At 39.6% G+C, this 17,165-nt stretch overlaps 1 protein-coding gene across 1 annotated transcript; it reads right to left on the bottom strand.

Moving 5' to 3' along the window:
* Positions 1-6,913: 6,913 nt before the first annotated feature.
* Positions 6,914-10,087, bottom strand: LOC114290128 (2-oxoglutarate-dependent dioxygenase DAO). The gene is made up of 3 exons (XM_082891181.1): positions 9,624-10,087; positions 7,890-8,205; positions 6,914-7,356 (listed from the first exon to the last, which is right to left on the bottom strand). Exons 1-3 carry the CDS (start codon positions 9,968-9,970, stop codon positions 7,108-7,110), a joined length of 912 nt encoding a protein of 303 aa, XP_082747307.1. The 5' UTR covers positions 9,971-10,087; the 3' UTR covers positions 6,914-7,107.
* Positions 10,088-17,165: the final 7,078 nt, after the last annotated feature.

A 17,165-nucleotide genomic window follows, 5' to 3' on the forward strand; every position in this document is an offset into this window, starting at 1 on the left:
CAATAACAACAAGGCCCTCTTCCACTAACTCTCGAATAAAATGATGACGAATGTCAATGTGTTTGGTGCGAGAGTGTTGGACAGGATTTTTTGAAATGTTTATGGCACTTGTGTTATCACAGAAAAGAGTAAGAGTGTTCTGTTCTATCCCATAATCATGAAGCATTTGCTTCATCCACAACATTTGAGCACAACAACTCCCTGCAGCAATGTACTCAGCCTCAGCAGTGGAAAGAGAGATGGCATTCTGCTTTTTACTATGCCAAGAAACCAGATTGTTCCCAAGGTAAAAACACCCCCCGGATGTACTTTTCCTATCATCAGCACATCCTGCCCAGTCGGCATCAGAAAAACCAGTAATATCGGCTGTAGTGTCAGTGGAAAACCAAACCCCATACCCCAAAGTCCCATTAACATACTTGATGATGCGTTTTACCGCAAGAAGGTAAGACTCTTTAGGACTGGCTTGGTAACGAGCACAGACACCGACACTGAAAGAAATATCAGGACGACTGGCTGTAAGATACAAAAGACTCCCTATCATACTCCTATAAAGGGTAGGATCAACATCAATACCAGAGGAATCTTTGGAGAGGTGAAGACTGGTGCTCATGGGAGTGCGTGCATGCTTGGAAGACTCAAGACCAAACTTAGACACAAGATTTTTCGCATACTTAGACTGAGACACAAATATACCTGAAGGAGACTGTTTAATCTGAAGACCCAAAAAATAAGACAACTCTCCCATCATGCTCATCTCAAACTCATGTGTCATACAATCCGAAAAATATTTCACAAGATGTTCAGCAGTGGATCCAAACACAATATCATCAACATAAATCTGAGCAACAAGAATATGAGACTTAGTATGTTTCACAAACAAGGTCTTATCCACACTACCCCTTTGAAAATCATTGTCAAGAAGAAATGTAGTAAGTCTGTCATACCAAGCTCGAGGGGCTTGTTTCAACCCATACAAAGCCTTGTCTAACTTGTAGACATGATTAGGACATTTAGGGTCCTCAAACCCTTTTGGTTGCTCAACATATGCCTCTTCTCTCAAGTACCCATTCAAAAAGGCACTTTTCACATCCATTTGAAACAATTTAAAGCCAAGAAAACATGCAACACCAAGCAAAATACGAATAGATTCGAGACGTGCAACTGGGGCAAACGTCTCGTCATAGTCAACACCCTCTACTTGTGTGTAGCCTTGAGCAACCAACCTAGCTTTGTTCCTAACAACTGTACCATTCTCATCAGATTTATTTTTAAAGATCCACTTGGTACCTATCACATTCATGTCTCTAGGTCTGGGAACTAGAGTCCAAACCTTGTTACGTTCAAATTGACCTAATTCTTCATGCATAGCATTGACCCAACTATCATCTAGCAAGGCCTCTTTAAAATTTTTAGGTTCAATTAAAGAAACATAACACATATGTGATACCTCATCCCGAATCTGTCTTCGGGTTTTCATTCGATCCGAGACACTTCCAATCACCTGTTGAGCTGGATGATTTAGTTTCACCCTAGCTGATGGTTTAAGCTCAGGACTCGCAGTGACAGGGGCAACAGGAGTTATGTCCCTTGGAGCACTCTTTGGACTTGACCTTACCTGTGAAGATGGTTCTGTAACCATTTCTTGTGATGGGTCCACACCTTCTCCTTGATTTTGTGATTCCGTGTCCAAGATTGGAGACTCATCATTATCATCCTCATTTGTTGCTGGAGTAGGTGCACCTGTGTCATCTATAACCACATTGATAGATTCCATTAAAGATGAAGTTCGCAGGTTATAGACTCTAAAGGCCCTACTAGTGGTTGAATACCCTAGAAAAATACCTTCATCACTTCGGGAGTCAAATTTGCCCAAAGGCTCTCTATCTTTGAAGATGTAACACTTACTCCCAAAAGTTTTGAAGTATTTTACATTAGGTTTCAACCCCTTCCACAATTCATATGGAGTTTGTAAAGTGCCGGGCCTTAAATACACGCGATTTATGACATAAACAGCAGTATTTAAGGCTTCAGCCCAAAACTTAGGAGGAAGTTTCTTACTAAGGAGCATGACCCTAGCCATTTCTTGAACAACCCTGTTCTTCCTCTCAACAACTCCATTTTGTTGTGGAGTAATAGGAGCAGAAAATTCATGCTTGATTCCATGCATATCACAAAAATCCGAAAACGAACTATTTTCAAATTCACGACCATGATCAGTTCGGATTCTTATGATACGCCCAATGGAAACACCCTGTTCATTTTGGATTTTAGGGACTAAGGCCTGGAAAGCATCAAACGTATCAGATTTTTCCCTTAAAAAATTTACCCACGAAAATCGAGTAAAATCATCAACAGTTAAAAAAATGTATCTTTTACCTCCGATGCTTTCAGTGCGAGTAGGACCCATTAAATCCATGTGAACTAATTCAAGAGGACGTTTGGTTGTAAAGCTGTTCACTTTTTTATGAGGAGCACGGGTTTGCTTTCCAAGCTGACATGGTCCACACACATGGCTCAAATTCTTACCTAGTTTAGGTATTCCCCTCACAAGCTCTTTGTTGGCAATCTTAGTTAGGTCATTGAAATTCATGTGACCTAATCTTTGATGCCACAAATCAATGTTACTAATGATGGCAGAGTGACAAGTGAGATCATTAGTTGTAACAATCCCATAGCAGTTATCAGATGTGCGAACCCCATGTAAGACAGTATTTCCTTTTTTATCCAAAATTTCACATTTATTTTTAGAAAACAATACTTCATGATGGGAATCACACATTTGACTAATGCTTAAAAGATTTGCTTTAAGACCATCAACTAGTAAAACATTATCTAGCTTGGGAAGACCAGCAACACTAATAGAGCCCTTACCAATGACTCTCGAAGTGCCACCGTCTCCAAAGGTAACAATTCCTCCTTCATATTTTTCAAGGGAGGTGAAGTAGGATTTGTTACCGGACATATGACGAGAACACCCACTATCAAGATACCACATGTGTGAATCACGTGCTTTTAGAGCAGTGTGAGCAACAAAACAAGTCAAATCCTCTTTTCTAATCCAAATCTTTTTAGTCTTGGTGTTCAGCCTAGACATGTAAGGTTGTCTCCTAACCCAAAAAGTATTAGAATTTCTACCCTTTTGAGACACCTTACCAAAGAGTTCAAAACAGTAAGGACGAATGTGGCCATTCCTACCACAGTGATGACAAATAAAAACTGGTTTTACCTCCTTTTTGTTGATTTTACCAGCTTTCGGTAGACGGAGAGAGAGATCAGCCTGGTCTACCTTCAATTTTCCCTTTGCTTGAGTCTTCTTGTCATGTGAAGTAGAGGCCTGTCCCTTGTGTGCTGTTGCATCATAGCCTAACCCGCTTTTGTCGCAACCCATTTGTTGAGACCCGAGGATGTCTTCTAAGGATTTTGAACCTTTGTTCCACATGGCAATAGTGGTTCTAGCAACCCGAAGCTCTTCATCCTTTTGACAGATTATCTCTTCCAATCTGGCTTGTGACAGCTCAAGACTTTCAAGCTTTTCTTCATATGTGGAATACACCTTCAGAAGTTCATTCCTTTCAGTTTCAGAGGATAGTAATTTTCCACATAAGTCTTGCCTGTCACTCGAGATCTTGACAATATTCTGCTTTGCTGCTACAAGTTCTTCTTTCAGCCTGACATTCTCACCCTCACATGTCTTGAGCTTGAGAGAGAGTCTGTCGTTGAGTTTGGACAAATTCAAAGACTCCTCGTACAGCTTTTCGTAGGCTTGTTGTAGTTCATCGCCATTGATCTCCTCATTATCCTCAGATGTCTCATCATCCTCTTTTTGTTCTTCATTCTCCTTTGCCTCCTCCAATCTTGCAACTAAGACTGAAAAGTCGCTGGATGGTGGTGAATGTGAGTTTCCTCTTTCATGGAATTGGCTCAAAATTTCCCATGCCTCTTTAGCCTTTGTGCAACGAACAACCCGTTGTTGTTCTTCAGCAGAAATTGCTCTACGAATAGTGCTAAGGGCTCTCAGATTGCTCGGACTGTCAACACTTTCTGTATCTTCTTCAATGGCCTGCCAGCCTTCTGGATCAAAGGCTCTCAGAAAAGCCCTCATTCTGATTTTCCAAAACAGGTAGTTACTCCCATCAAAAGTAGGAGCATGATGCAAGTTCTGACCACGAGCTAACTCCGCTGGCTTTGGAAGAGTTTGAGTGAAAGTGGACCAAAAAGCCATAAAAGCACTATCCCCGTCTTCTCCAGATTCAGGTTCTTCGGGTTCTTGCTCCGACCCGCTTTCATCATCCCAAGTTACAGTGTAGACTTTCTTTCGATTCTTTTTCGAAGGGCATTCAAGGGTAATGTGACCAAAGCCTTGACACTCATAACACTTGACCCCTGGTCCCCTAACAATCTTTTTTTCAGTAGTTTGAGCAAATTTTGGTGGAACATTTTTGGGTTTGTCATTACTCTTATCTTTTGAAATAGGGGCTCTGAAATTCGGCTTCTTTTTCAAAAATTTTTTAAACTGTTTTGTAAGCATAGCCGTCATCTCAGACTCTAAATCAAATTCAGTCTCCGGAGGTTTTGCAGTCTCATGGGCACTCGTGAAAGCCATATTTTCTTTTTGCTTTTTCTTAGAAATTTGGTGGGCTTCATAAGTCTGCAAATTTCCAACCAATTGATCGAGCTTGAGGGTATCAACATTCTGAGCCTCCTCAATGGCTGTCACCTTTGGTTGGAACCTCTCGGGAAGGGACCTCAAAATTTTTCCAACAACTTTTGCTTCCGGGATTTTCTCACCGAGAGTGAAACAGGAATTCACGATATCACTGAGTTTTGCATAAAATTCATCGAACGTCTCATCGTCGCGCATAAAAAGGGTTTCAAAGGCGGACGTGAGACGTTGAAGTTTTGCCCTTTTAACAGAGGTGGTACCTTCGTGAATCGTTTCAAGAATATCCCACGCCTCTTTTGCTATTTCACACGTGCAAATTCGACGGAATTCTTCAGGTGTGACAGAGCAGAAGAGGGAGTTGAGAGCTTTGCTGTTCCAACTCGAATTCTGGTAATCGTTTGTGTCCCATTTATCCAGGGGTTTAGGAATATCACTCCCATCAATGGTGATTGTAGGTTCACTCCACCCAAAGATTACGGAGTGCCAAACTTTCTCATCGATGGATTTTAAAAATGCTCTCATACGAGCTTTCCAATAAGAATAGTTTGTACCGTCAAGTAAAGGGGGTCTATGAGTGGAGTTACCTTCACGAATAGAATCCATGATACTAATCACACAAAATCACACTCCTATAGTTTTGAAAAAACAAAGAGTGACCCGCTCTGATACCAATTGAAAATCTAAGTGATTCGTGATTAGATCAAGATTAAAATATTCCAAATCCCAAAAAGAACCAAAACACACAATCTAAATCAACAAGCACTTACGAAAGTGATTTAGATTGTTTGTTTTTGACAGATTAAATAATAAATCGACACAAAAGATTTTTACGTGGAAAAAACCACAATTGGACACCTCCAACTGTGATTAAAAAACCACGGGCGAAACGCCATAAATCAATCCACTACTGAAGTAAAAAGATTACAAAGATATCTTACAAATTACCCAACTTAGTCAATCTGTCTTCGAATCTTCTGTAACTCTTTTTTACGACTTCATCTCGGAACTGATCAATCTTGAAGTTGATTCCACAACCTCACTCACATATAGAATCAAACACCTTTCGAAACTATATGCTTGAATCTTCGGAATCCACCGAAGAGAACTCTCTCTTGAATTTAAAGAAACCAACTCCTTGATGTATGTATTTTTTTGATCCTGAGTGAAGAACTCTTCCCAAGACATCAAGAAAAACTCTCAAAAATCTCCCAAGAAGACTTTAAACACAACCCTAGTTTGTTTTTCTCAGATCTAGAAAAAACGTACCAAACAAAACAACGTTAGCAGCTTTAAATAGGAATCTGAATCGCGATCTCCGCTCGAGCTCACCATAGCCCGCTCGAGCGGACTGAACAAAAACTGCATACGAAGAAACAGAGATGCGCTCGAGCGTAGGAGTTTCCGCTCGAGCGTCAAATTACACCTTCCAGTATCTGTGCTTGCCCTGTCAAACTACTGTGACCTGCTAATCTACGCTCGAGCTCAAGAGTCTCCGCTCGAGCGTACAGTACAAAAACAGAAAAACATAGTTTTGAATCAACACAAGATTTTGTCTCCGGATTTGACAACACAGGGACCTAACACATATAATAAATATATAAAATTATGTATTTCATGCGTGTCCTCCTCGTGTCGTGTCCTGCATTTTTTGAAAATTAACGTGTCGGCGTGTCCGTGTCGTACTCGTGTCGTGTCACGTGTTCGTGTCCGTGTCCATGCTTCTTAGGTGTTAATTATGCTTAAAGTCGTGTAGTTATGAGATATGTTCGTTATGAGATATATGGGGTTGATTATGAGCTAAAATGATATTGATTATGAGATATGTGGTATTGGTTATGTTCAAAATTATGTGGTTATAAGATACATGGTATTGGATTATGACATGATTATGAGATATGTGATTAATATTTATGAGATATATGGTGTTGGTCATGACAATTATGAGGAGAGTGATATTTAAATTATGAAGAGAAATAGTGGTGGCTCATAACAAAGTTATGAATAAACTAATTCCAGAATAAATTTGGTTGTGGCTCATAATTAACTTATGATCAAACTAGTTCTACTTATGAACAAATCTCAACTCATAACTGTAAAAAAAATTAATGACATAGCGCAATCCTAGCCATACCTATCCTAGCCATCATTTGTTTCTACCTAGATGCAATTTCTCTTTAATTTTACAACTAAACACCCATTAATAGAGATTTTGGCTTTATAAACACACACACACAAAAACACTATAACTGAAGTTTGAGCCCAACCCTATTCAAAATTAGAACAAGGTCAACTTGGAGCTAGTAAATTATTAGTCTTCAATACATTGTTTATTAAATCAAAGCCATAAGCTCCCCAAATTTCAATTTCACTAGTTTCTTCTCATGTAAATAGCAATGGTGCATCAATCCTTTCTTTTATTAAGTTTCGGCACATATTCTTTTTCAAGAGTTGGTGTATAAAAGATCAAGAGCTTCACCAGCATGTAACTCTTTTGAGATTCGGAGCTTTCTGTAATCACTGTAAAAGAAAGGAACATACAAGCGTGAGTGTGAGGAATCCACTAATTGCACGGGAGCTTCCACTTTTGCCTCCTTTGGTCCCAACAGAAATGAAGCAATCGACATTCTTGTTCTTGCTTCCTTGCATACTACTCTATGCTTCACATTGCATAATCTACCATTACTCCATACCTTTCACATTCCAACAAGCACAGAAAAATAAATATCAGCATAATCTGTATTTGAGCAAAGTGAATTTACAGACCATAATGAGAACTAATTTTGTTGGAACATGTTTTCAAACATAACTTAAGACACTTTTTGCTGCAGGGTAACAGGCAAAGTCATCCTTAGAATTGAAGAACTCCCACGAAATTCTTTTTATTTTTTCATCATAACTATTTAGATTTTTTGATGTGTTGAAAACAAATGAAAACTTATGTATTTTTTACTGTTTAGTGTCTATTGATGAAAAGACATGCATACCCCAATTGTTGATTTGAAAATTATCACAATTTGTCCAAAAAATACCTATCTAGGTAAATAATTTATCAAAAATAAGCGTGTGCGAAAAATATCACATGATGTGCATTTTAGGCTTCTTGCGCATATTGGGTTCTTTGAAATAAATGAACCCATTCAAGTTTTGTTAATTTTCCAATATGGGACAATAATAAAGGCAATTATAAATCAAACAAAGAAAAATCTCAACAAGATTTACCCACCTTAGCAATGTCTCCGAGATTGACAAGGAGAGTTCCCGGCAAAGGCTCCACTGCAACAAATTTGCCAGACTTGTCCATGACTTCAAGACCGCCAACATTTTCATCCTCTTGAAGTATAGTGAGGAACCCTGCATCAGTATGTATTTGCACACCGGAAGAGTCTACAGTCTCGGGGGTGAAGTTATATTTGTTCATCCTAAATTGACAAGGCCATCCCTCAAACGAAAAGCTAGTTAACCCCATACCTTCAGCTAGCTTGCAAGCAATATGCATCGCTAGATTGTGTATTGCTTCAGCATACATCTTTATAGTTTCTCTAGTAATAATAGCAAAATCAAGAAAGAGTGAGTACTGAAAACAACTTCAAGGTAGACACTGGAATACCAAAACAAAAAAGTATGCCCCAAAATGTGCATCAGCAAATTGCTCTTACTCTTACACCACCACTCAAAATTTTCCCCTCACCTTGTTTGAGGTTCATGGGGAAATGTTTTGGCATTCCCTTAATAAGGTTTCATAGCAAATTAGGAATCAAAATTCAGATAAAGTGATTTGCTCATTCGAGCTTTTATTTACACGATATTTTTTTCTCCCACTATACCCACATTCTCATTACACCCAATTAAATTTTTTTGAATTTTCCTTGTCTTTTTAATCCTCTCAATGTCCCAAATTTATGACCAAGAGTTTGGCCTAGTGGATAAGGTACTCCCTTATCAGACACAATGACATGATTCAAGTCTTTACTTTTGTGTTATGTAATTTCTTATTTTCCTATTCCCTTCCTACCAATTGAGAAGAAAAAAAAGTGTGCCAAATCTATGTTATCAAAATCTTATGATTCGCGATTCGATTTGTAATTTTTGCAAAATCGATACGAATCTATGAATGAATTTATTTTTAAAGTGAATCTCTAGTAAATCGCACGATTCATAATTGATTCATTTTTAACGATTCATGTAATTCTTAAAATTATTGTTAGGTACCTTGAAGAAAAAAAAAATGATAATAACAATAATAAGTACAATATATAAGTTTAACTTCTACTGTTAGAATCCCAATCCCGATTATACGATTTTACAAATTTATGACTCTAATTGGGTCAAACGATGTGGATCATACTATGATTAGTGGGATCTTTAAAGTGACTACGATCTTAAAATTGTGTAAAATCACACTACAATCCCAATCCTACAAAAAAAAAAAAAAATTGTATTATTATCTATTTCTTATATATGTGTATATCAATTTAAGAAATTTTACTATAAACTATTTCTCTAAACGTCTCCTCTAATATGTATTAACATAAAAAAATGAATCATATTAAATTTATCATTTTTTTGATGATTTTAAAATTATTTAACATACATTATCATTATTATTGATAATTTTTCATTTTATTTTACATTAAAAGTAGAATCTAACAATCGTTGGTCTAATTTTATGTTCCGATCCACAAATCCCTTGCAAGAATCCCACCTAGGATCCCGATTTTGATAACTTTGTTCAGAAGTTACAGATTGAAGAAATTGATTATACATTAAATCACACTTAATATAACAAAATATAAACTCTACGTAAATACCTTCTAGTTTGAGTCAAATGTTACTATATTTCAATTATACTCGAGGAGGATACTGATACAAATAACAAAATTGTTAATTTAAACGTGTAATTTGGATGTAATGATCAAATTAAACTGAACTAAGAAGAAAGAAAGAGCAGCAAACAAACCTTTGGTGAGGAGAGGCATCTAAGGGAGAACAAAAGGCATTAACAGCTTCATGAGAGGCTATATCATAAAGCCCAAAGGCTTCATAATGAGGATTTATTTGGCTAGGTGCCATGTACCCACTGCCGGGGATGACGTCGGTGTTCAGCCGCTTGATTTCGACCGGAAGGTCGAAGAGTGACCGGACCACCGCCTTCATCTCCGCCGACAGTGCCGGAGGGAGGAATTGATGGTGGTTTGTGATCCTGAAACAACCCAATTCCTCACATGCCTCTATCATCTTCCTTGACTGCCCTGGAAAGTCTTCCAGATCAATCACTGCCACATTACATTGATTGTTTGTGGCCATTTTTTCATATATTTCATTTGATGAAAGAATGGAAATTAAGGACACTTTACTTTCTGAAGCTTGTTTTGAGTTTTGTGCACCAAACAATTAACCTTGTTTTGAGTTTGCGTGGGATGGTGATTGACTTTTTGATTTGTTGGTTTTTTATGGGTTAAAAAGTTTTTTTGGGATAGATTTTTTAATTTTTTTAATTTTTGTGTGAGAAAAAATAAAATAATAATAAGTTGGAGATAAGATTTTGTTTTATTTAGTTAAAATAGTCAATTTTATCTTATATGGTTATTTTAGAGGAAATTATATTTCTACACACTTAATTAGCTCAAGGTATACATTGTTGGAACAATCTTCTATGTAAATAAAATAAATTGAAACTAAATCAAATAAAATAAATAAATAACATGCCGAATTTATTTATCGAACCGAATTTAAAAATAAAAGACCAAGTCGAGTGTGTGACATTCTATCCTTAAGACAGATTCGCCCCGCTACGGTTCTTACGGTTGAGTGGCGTCTATCTGCCAAGATACAATGATCTTCACAAATTTGTAGTAGCACTTCAAACAAATTTGTCCGGCAAACTAGAACCTTGTGTTCTATAACTCTCTGGAATTTTTCCTAAAATAATATGAAGAATAAAGGACGCAAGAGAGCAAAATGAAGGCAAGGAAAATGAATTTTTAGAATTAATCAAAATTGGAATGGGGCTGCCTTTATATAGGCTTTGTTGGCACCTATTCAATTTGAATAGAAAATGTATGAAGAAGGGACATAACCCTTCCTTTAAAATAAAGAAACACAATGAAAGGTTTGCACTCTTTCATTCAAATGGAGGTTTGACCCTTTGTATAAAACAAAAAGACACCATGAAAGTTTACACCATTTCATTCAAAATGGAGTTTATTTCAATTCACAACTACCTCTTTATAAATTTTCCAACAATCTCCCACATGAATGAAATTGACAAAGAGAAAATGCAACATGATGTAAATACAGAGAGTGCATAAATTGAAAATATTCTGCAAAGGATAGGTAGCTTTTGACTTTGAACCTTCCCTTGTGAGACACTATCGGATTTACTAGCTAACTAATGAACATGATGTCTTGAACTGTTCAGTCGTTTATGTAAACTAAGACAATAGAACTCGCACAGTATATCCCCAGACACAGTTTAGTTCTCACTATTGTGTTCATTTTGGCCCTAAACAACCTGGTCATTCATAAGTGCTCTAAAGACTTGTAGCCCTGCACAAATCTCATAGAACCGGCCCAGTTCACACTCACATAGGTGATTCTTATGAAGAATATCCTGCCATACTCCACTAGGTTTACCTAGATATAAGAATCATTAAAATTTTACTTAACCTAAAACGTTGCAGACATCACTATTTCATCATAGAAATGGGTAGGAGTTAGACTCCCCAGTGATCCTTCTGAGTCATTCACAACTCGGTTGTCCCTTTGAACCTAGATCTTGGGATCTCCAGTCAACTAGGTTGGGTTGCCGTTGAGGTAACTCTTATTAAATAGGCTTAAGTCCCATTCCCCTCGATGAATTCTCAACTAACTCTCTTGCTAACCCTTTGGTTAGTGGATCCGTTATGTTATCTTTAGACTTAACATATTCTATGGAAATAATTCCATTAGAGAGTCGTTGTGCGGCGTCTGGATTCGCTCTAGATCCCTTGAGGTGAAACTAATCACGTCTTTTTCTTCAATCTTCCCCCTTTTGATGGCAGGTTGTACCGACAAAACTTCCCTCATATGTTCTGCCTTTTTTATCATGCCCCGGAGTTCGCAAACACGCTCCGGTTCCACGATGCCATGGATGACATTAATAACTCCCTGTGGTGGTGCGTCTCAGTCATCCTGTCCCCTGGGATCGACCGGAGCATGATTCGGCTTTACGCCGCCATCAATGTAAAGGTCGAGGTGCCCGGCCGCGACCAGCTCTTCTAAGTGTTGCCTCAAAGGCAAACAATCCTCAGTCCGGTGGCCTCTCTCCCGGTGGAATGTGCAACGATACCGCGGATTGTAGCCCTTCTGTCCATCGCCCAACTTAGCAGGAAACCGGACATACTTCTCGTCTCGGATTTCACTAAGTATACGATAAATTGGAATCTTGAAGACCGTGGTTATGTCAGTTCGTGCCTTCAATCTTCTGTTTGCACCCGCTACGTCATCTCGGGGGTAGTCATCCCGGTCATTCCGACGTCCTCTACCCCGGTTTTTGCGATTCGAGCCACGGTCCGATTCCTCTACTCGGTCACTTGAGCGGCTGGACTCTTGCCCAACTGCGTGCACTTTGCCTGCTGTCTTCTTGTCCGTTGCTACCGGAGTTGCCTTCATGGTAGATGCAGACGCGTCATCCTCTACTCGAATGTGCTCATTGATGCGTTGCATGAGCTGGCCCATGGAGGTCGGTTGGTGCATGGTAAGCGAGTCCTGCAGTCTATGACCGACCGGGAGACCACGCTTATATTGCGTGATTGCGAGGTTGACCGGGCAATCCAAGATCTCGTTGAAGGTTTCCCAATACCTTGAGTTGTATGCCTTTAGTGTGTCACTCGGTTCCATCTTGACACTTAGTAAGTGATCGACTTCTTTTGGTGTTTTTGTGTTGGTTTTGAAGCGTGTAACAAACGCCTCGGCCAACTGATGCCACCTTTGTATGCTCCCTTCCGGCAACCTCTCGAACCACTTTAAGCCCAGCTCGCCTAAACTTGACGGGAAGATTAGGCACATAAGTCCGTCATTTCACCTATGTCCGGCCATAACCTGTCGGAAGTGGCTCACATGCATGTAAGGATCGGTTTTTCCGTCATAGAGTGTGAACTTAGGCTGGTGAAAGCCTGCCGGAAGCGGTGTTGTTTCTATTTCCAGGGAAAAAGGGGTGGCACTCAGCCTGGCTAAGTCCGTATCTTCAAAAAGTGGCACTGCTTGGCGGGGTGGAGGCATTCCGACCTCCTCGCTGGCGTAAACCCCGTAGGATAGCCGCTGGAAAGCCGGTATTCTCTGAGCTTCGCGTCGGCGAGCCCACTCCTTTAAGACCGCCCGCAAATCCTCAAAATGAGCGGAGTAAGAGTACCTCGACGTCGTCACCGGACGTGAGGGTTTGTAGGTGCTGTCTTGCGCGCTAGACTTTTCTGCATGCACGTCGGAATCACCAACCTGGTAACTTCTGGTAATAGATATAGACTGAGTGCGTCGCTGACTCTGACCGCCTGAACGGCGGAATGGGGTGCGCTCACTGTGGTCACCCACTCCAGCTACACCTTTCCCTTTGACATGCCGCTTCAGATCCTCCATCTCCGCCGCCATTCGCCGGATGATAGCGTCTTGGTCCATCAACTTGTGTTCCAGACGTCGGGCATGTGATTCTCTCTGTCGCCGATGACCGTCCGGACTTCGTGAGTGGCCATAACTTCTTCCGCGCTTATCTCGCGTGTCTCTTGACTGTCCTCCGGTGAGTATCTCCAAGTCCGCCATTGGATGGATGGTGGGAGGTCCTTCTCTCCTTTGGGTGAACTCCGGGGTGGCTCCGTCTATGGCAGACAACGGAAACTCTTCGTTGTTCGCCATGGACGGCGATCAGACGAGCTTGGAAAACAAGGTTTTGTCTGTCAAAGTTTCCCACAGACGGCGCCAATTGTACGGGGAGCAAATATTCAGGCAAGCCCATATTCCTTTCTTCCGAGCTCCGTTTCTGTCCGATCACCTGCGAGCAAATAGCGGTGAGCTACCCGGTGGTGTGTGGCCGAAAAAACCCTCCGACGATCAAGTTAGCACACACCTTAGGATAGAGAGAGAGAGAGAGAGGAGTGTTTTAGTGTAAGAATTTCCTTACAGAATGTTCGTCTGTCTCCGTATGGAGGGCGCAGACATGCTTATATACCCTCTGCGCCCCATAACCACTCCCAGTCATCTCCTGACACGTGGCTCCGCTATCCCATCTGTCAGCATAAACCTTGCTGAACATCACCTAATCTCAACTGCCTGCCTTCTCAGCTGGAGCTCGGCAGTCGAGCTTCTCTATCCACAGCCGTGCTGTGCTTCATACCCAAGCACTTCACTGGCTCAGCCCAAGGAGGACCGAGCTAGGCGGCATCTCGGCAAAGCCTAGCCGGGGGCATCTCCTGTGGTTGGCCTTCCTGCCGATCAAACGATTACCTCGGCTGACCACGCCTTTCCGGGCGCCGGTCACTCAGCTTGACTGGCTCCACCATCGCCTGATCAAGCAGCTCGGTCCAACCGAGCACTGCCTTGCCGAGCAGCTTCTTTCCAAACTGGGCCACACATCCTCGGCCCAACACTTGCCCGACCCAAATCTGTCCGGCAAAACCCTGTCTGGCCTAGATCTGTCCGGCCCAGTACCAGATCATTAAACTCCCTCTCAATATATTAGATAATATCCCCCCTTAAGCTCAAGGTAGTAAAGCAGATATCAAGTTGAGCTTGGAAAGTAAATCAAAAAATCGTCCTGGAGGATGAGCCTTAATGAAGATGTCAACTGTCTGATCGGCAGAGGTAACAAAGATAAGACGAACAGTGCCACTAGTAACGTGTTACCGGATGAAGTGACAATCAATCTCAATATGCTTGGTGCGATCATGGAAGACATCATTATGTGAAATCTGAATAGCACTCTAATTGTCACAATAGAGGGTAGTGGCAGCAGGATAGGGAATTCCCACATCAGTAAGAAGCCAATGAAGCCACACAAGCTCTTGAGTAGTATCTGCAAGAGCACGATACTCAGCCTGAGTACTATAACGAGCAACAAGAGTTTGCTTCTTGCTACACCAAGCAATAAAAGAATCACCCAAGAAGAAGCAGAACTCTGTAGTAAAGCAGCGGTCAGTAGGATCCCCGGCCCAATCGGCATCAAAAAATGCATGTAGCTGTAAAGAAGAGTGTGTTGAGTAGTGAATACCATGGAACATAATGCCTTTTAGACGGCACAAAATGCGAACTAGAGCATCATAGTGCGGAGAGCAAGGAGCAGCCATGAACTGACTAACAATGTGAACAACATAGGCAATGTCTGGACGAGTAACCGTGAGATAGACAAGACTACCAACTAGCTGACGAGATACCGTAGCATCAGATAATAGGTAACCATCAAGAGGTGTAAGACGATTTTGAGGATCAACTGGACTAGTAGCAATCTTGCAATCAGTAAGACCAACAAGAGCCAAGTGATCAGAGATATACTTGGCTTGTGTTAGAAAGTAACCAAAAGGATCATGAGAAATTTCCAAGCCGAGGAAATAGCTAAGCAAACCCAAATCTTTCAGGAAGGAACAGAAGTAGCCCGAAACCATGTGATAATCTGGTAGTTCTTTCCTTCCCATTCATCAAGACGCTCATCGAAAGTAGATGCAGTCTCTTTTTCTTCCTGGACAAGTTTAGAAAGAGCACCAGTAATAATACGCCAAAGCCGCTTCCCTTTGACAAATCCAAGGAGAGCTTGAGCCTAGAGAACATAGTTAGGCCCATCAAGTATAACAGAGACGGAATGAATGTTGTCAGAACAATCCATGATGCTCAAACAGGGCAAAAATAAGAAAAAGGTGCTTTGTAAAGGCTAATTTTGCCAAAACATAACACGCCAGCAGATTCAGGAGGCCGAAAATAGTAGGAATATGGCTGAACGGACCAAAAACACACCCAGAAAGGCACGAAACGACTGGTTTAAGTGGGTTGACCAATCTGGTCAACTAGAGCTGATGTCACAACAAGGAGATGACGTCAGCGTGTGCGGCGCACGTTAGCAGAGAGGCGTGCGGCGCACGTTAGAAAGAAGAGCAGCAGCAGTGCACCAGGGCTAACGTCAGAAACACGCGACTCAATCTTTGAAACAAGAAGGGGCTAGATACGCAGAAACCAACGTGAGCTGGAAGCAATTTGCCAAAAAAAAAAAAAAAAGTGATGAAGAAAAAGAAAGGGTTAGGAAAAAACTCTAGGCTTTGATACCATGTTATGAGAGTAAAAAGAAAAAAGAAAAGAGAACTCTTTGTATTCAATGTGTATTAATGAATAGGTACACACTCCTTTATATAGGGGAGCATATAAGTATATACAGAGAATATACTATAATAGATATGTACAAATAATATCCTAATATATCTTAATATACTAGATATACTATATTAACAAAAATAATTTAAAAAAAAATGAGTTATAACCAAACAACACAAAGTATAATAAAAAAAATTATTGAATTATAACTAAAATAATATCATAGTTAATATTATAATGAATTATAATTAATAACACAATATATTATATCCAAAGATCTCAAAATTGGTGAGAAATGATCTACACAGCCCATAAAATTTCCACCTTTTTTTTAGACATATGAACACGACAACAAAAGTATAAGAAATGACAAGTTTTGAGAGAAAAAAATAATTGTAGGTGCAAAAGTCCTAAACTTATATTATTTTAGTTTTTTGAAAAAAAAATAATTTTAATTTCTTTTTTTTGTGTGTGTTTAGTTTTATCAAGTTAATTTATATTTTTTTTTTAAAAGTTCAATTAAACATGAGGCATTGACGAGTAGAGTTTAGGCTAGACCCAGACTCAAAAAATAAAGAAATTTTGTGCCTAAGAATGACTAGGCCGAGCTCAAAAATCTATCGCATACTTGATACTAAAACTCCATTCCAGTCCCAAACACGTTCAATGAACTCATATATTAAATAAAAAATAAATTTTATAAAATAAAAAATGAATAGCATCAAATAAAAAAAATTATAAAATAAAAAATCAATAACATTGTAGTTAAGTTACAATAAAAATTAGTTTCCTTCATTATATTCAAAGTTCAAAGCTTAGTAAGTATATTTTCATTGCAAGTGTAATTTTTTTACTCAAAACAAAAATAAAATTAAATAAATTGTATATAGAGATTCATATTTTACATATAATTTATAAAAAATATATTTATTAATAATTTGGTTAAACCAGGCTGTACTTGGCTAAAAAATTAGGGCAAATTACATATACACCCCTCGAGGTTTGGCTAAATTACAAATACCCCCTGAGGTTTGAGAAATTACGAATTCCCCCCTGAATGCTATATTTGCATAAGAAATTAGGGGGTAATTTGTTATGAAATATAAACCTCAGGGGGTAAATTGTTATGAAAATACAAACCTCAGGGGGCGGGATGTAATTTCCGAAACCTCAGGGG

Source organism: Camellia sinensis, chromosome 1, assembly GCF_055761805.1.
Source record: "Camellia sinensis isolate YWXY chromosome 1, ASM5576180v1, whole genome shotgun sequence".
In the NCBI taxonomy this organism is placed as follows: Eukaryota; Viridiplantae; Streptophyta; class Magnoliopsida; order Ericales; family Theaceae; genus Camellia; species Camellia sinensis.

Bases quoted from the DNA above. Each gene is read 5' to 3' on its own strand.
- LOC114290128 (XM_082891181.1), bottom strand. From the start codon at position 9,970: ATGGCCACAAACAATCAATGTAATGTGGCAGTGATTGATCTGGAAGAC. The intron at 8,206-9,623 runs GTTTGTTTGCTG...TATTATTACTAG, and splicing joins GATGCCTCTCCTCACCAAAG to AGAAACTATAAAGATGTATG. The intron at 7,357-7,889 runs GTGGGTAAATCT...GGAATGTGAAAG, and splicing joins ATCTCGGAGACATTGCTAAG to GTATGGAGTAATGGTAGATT.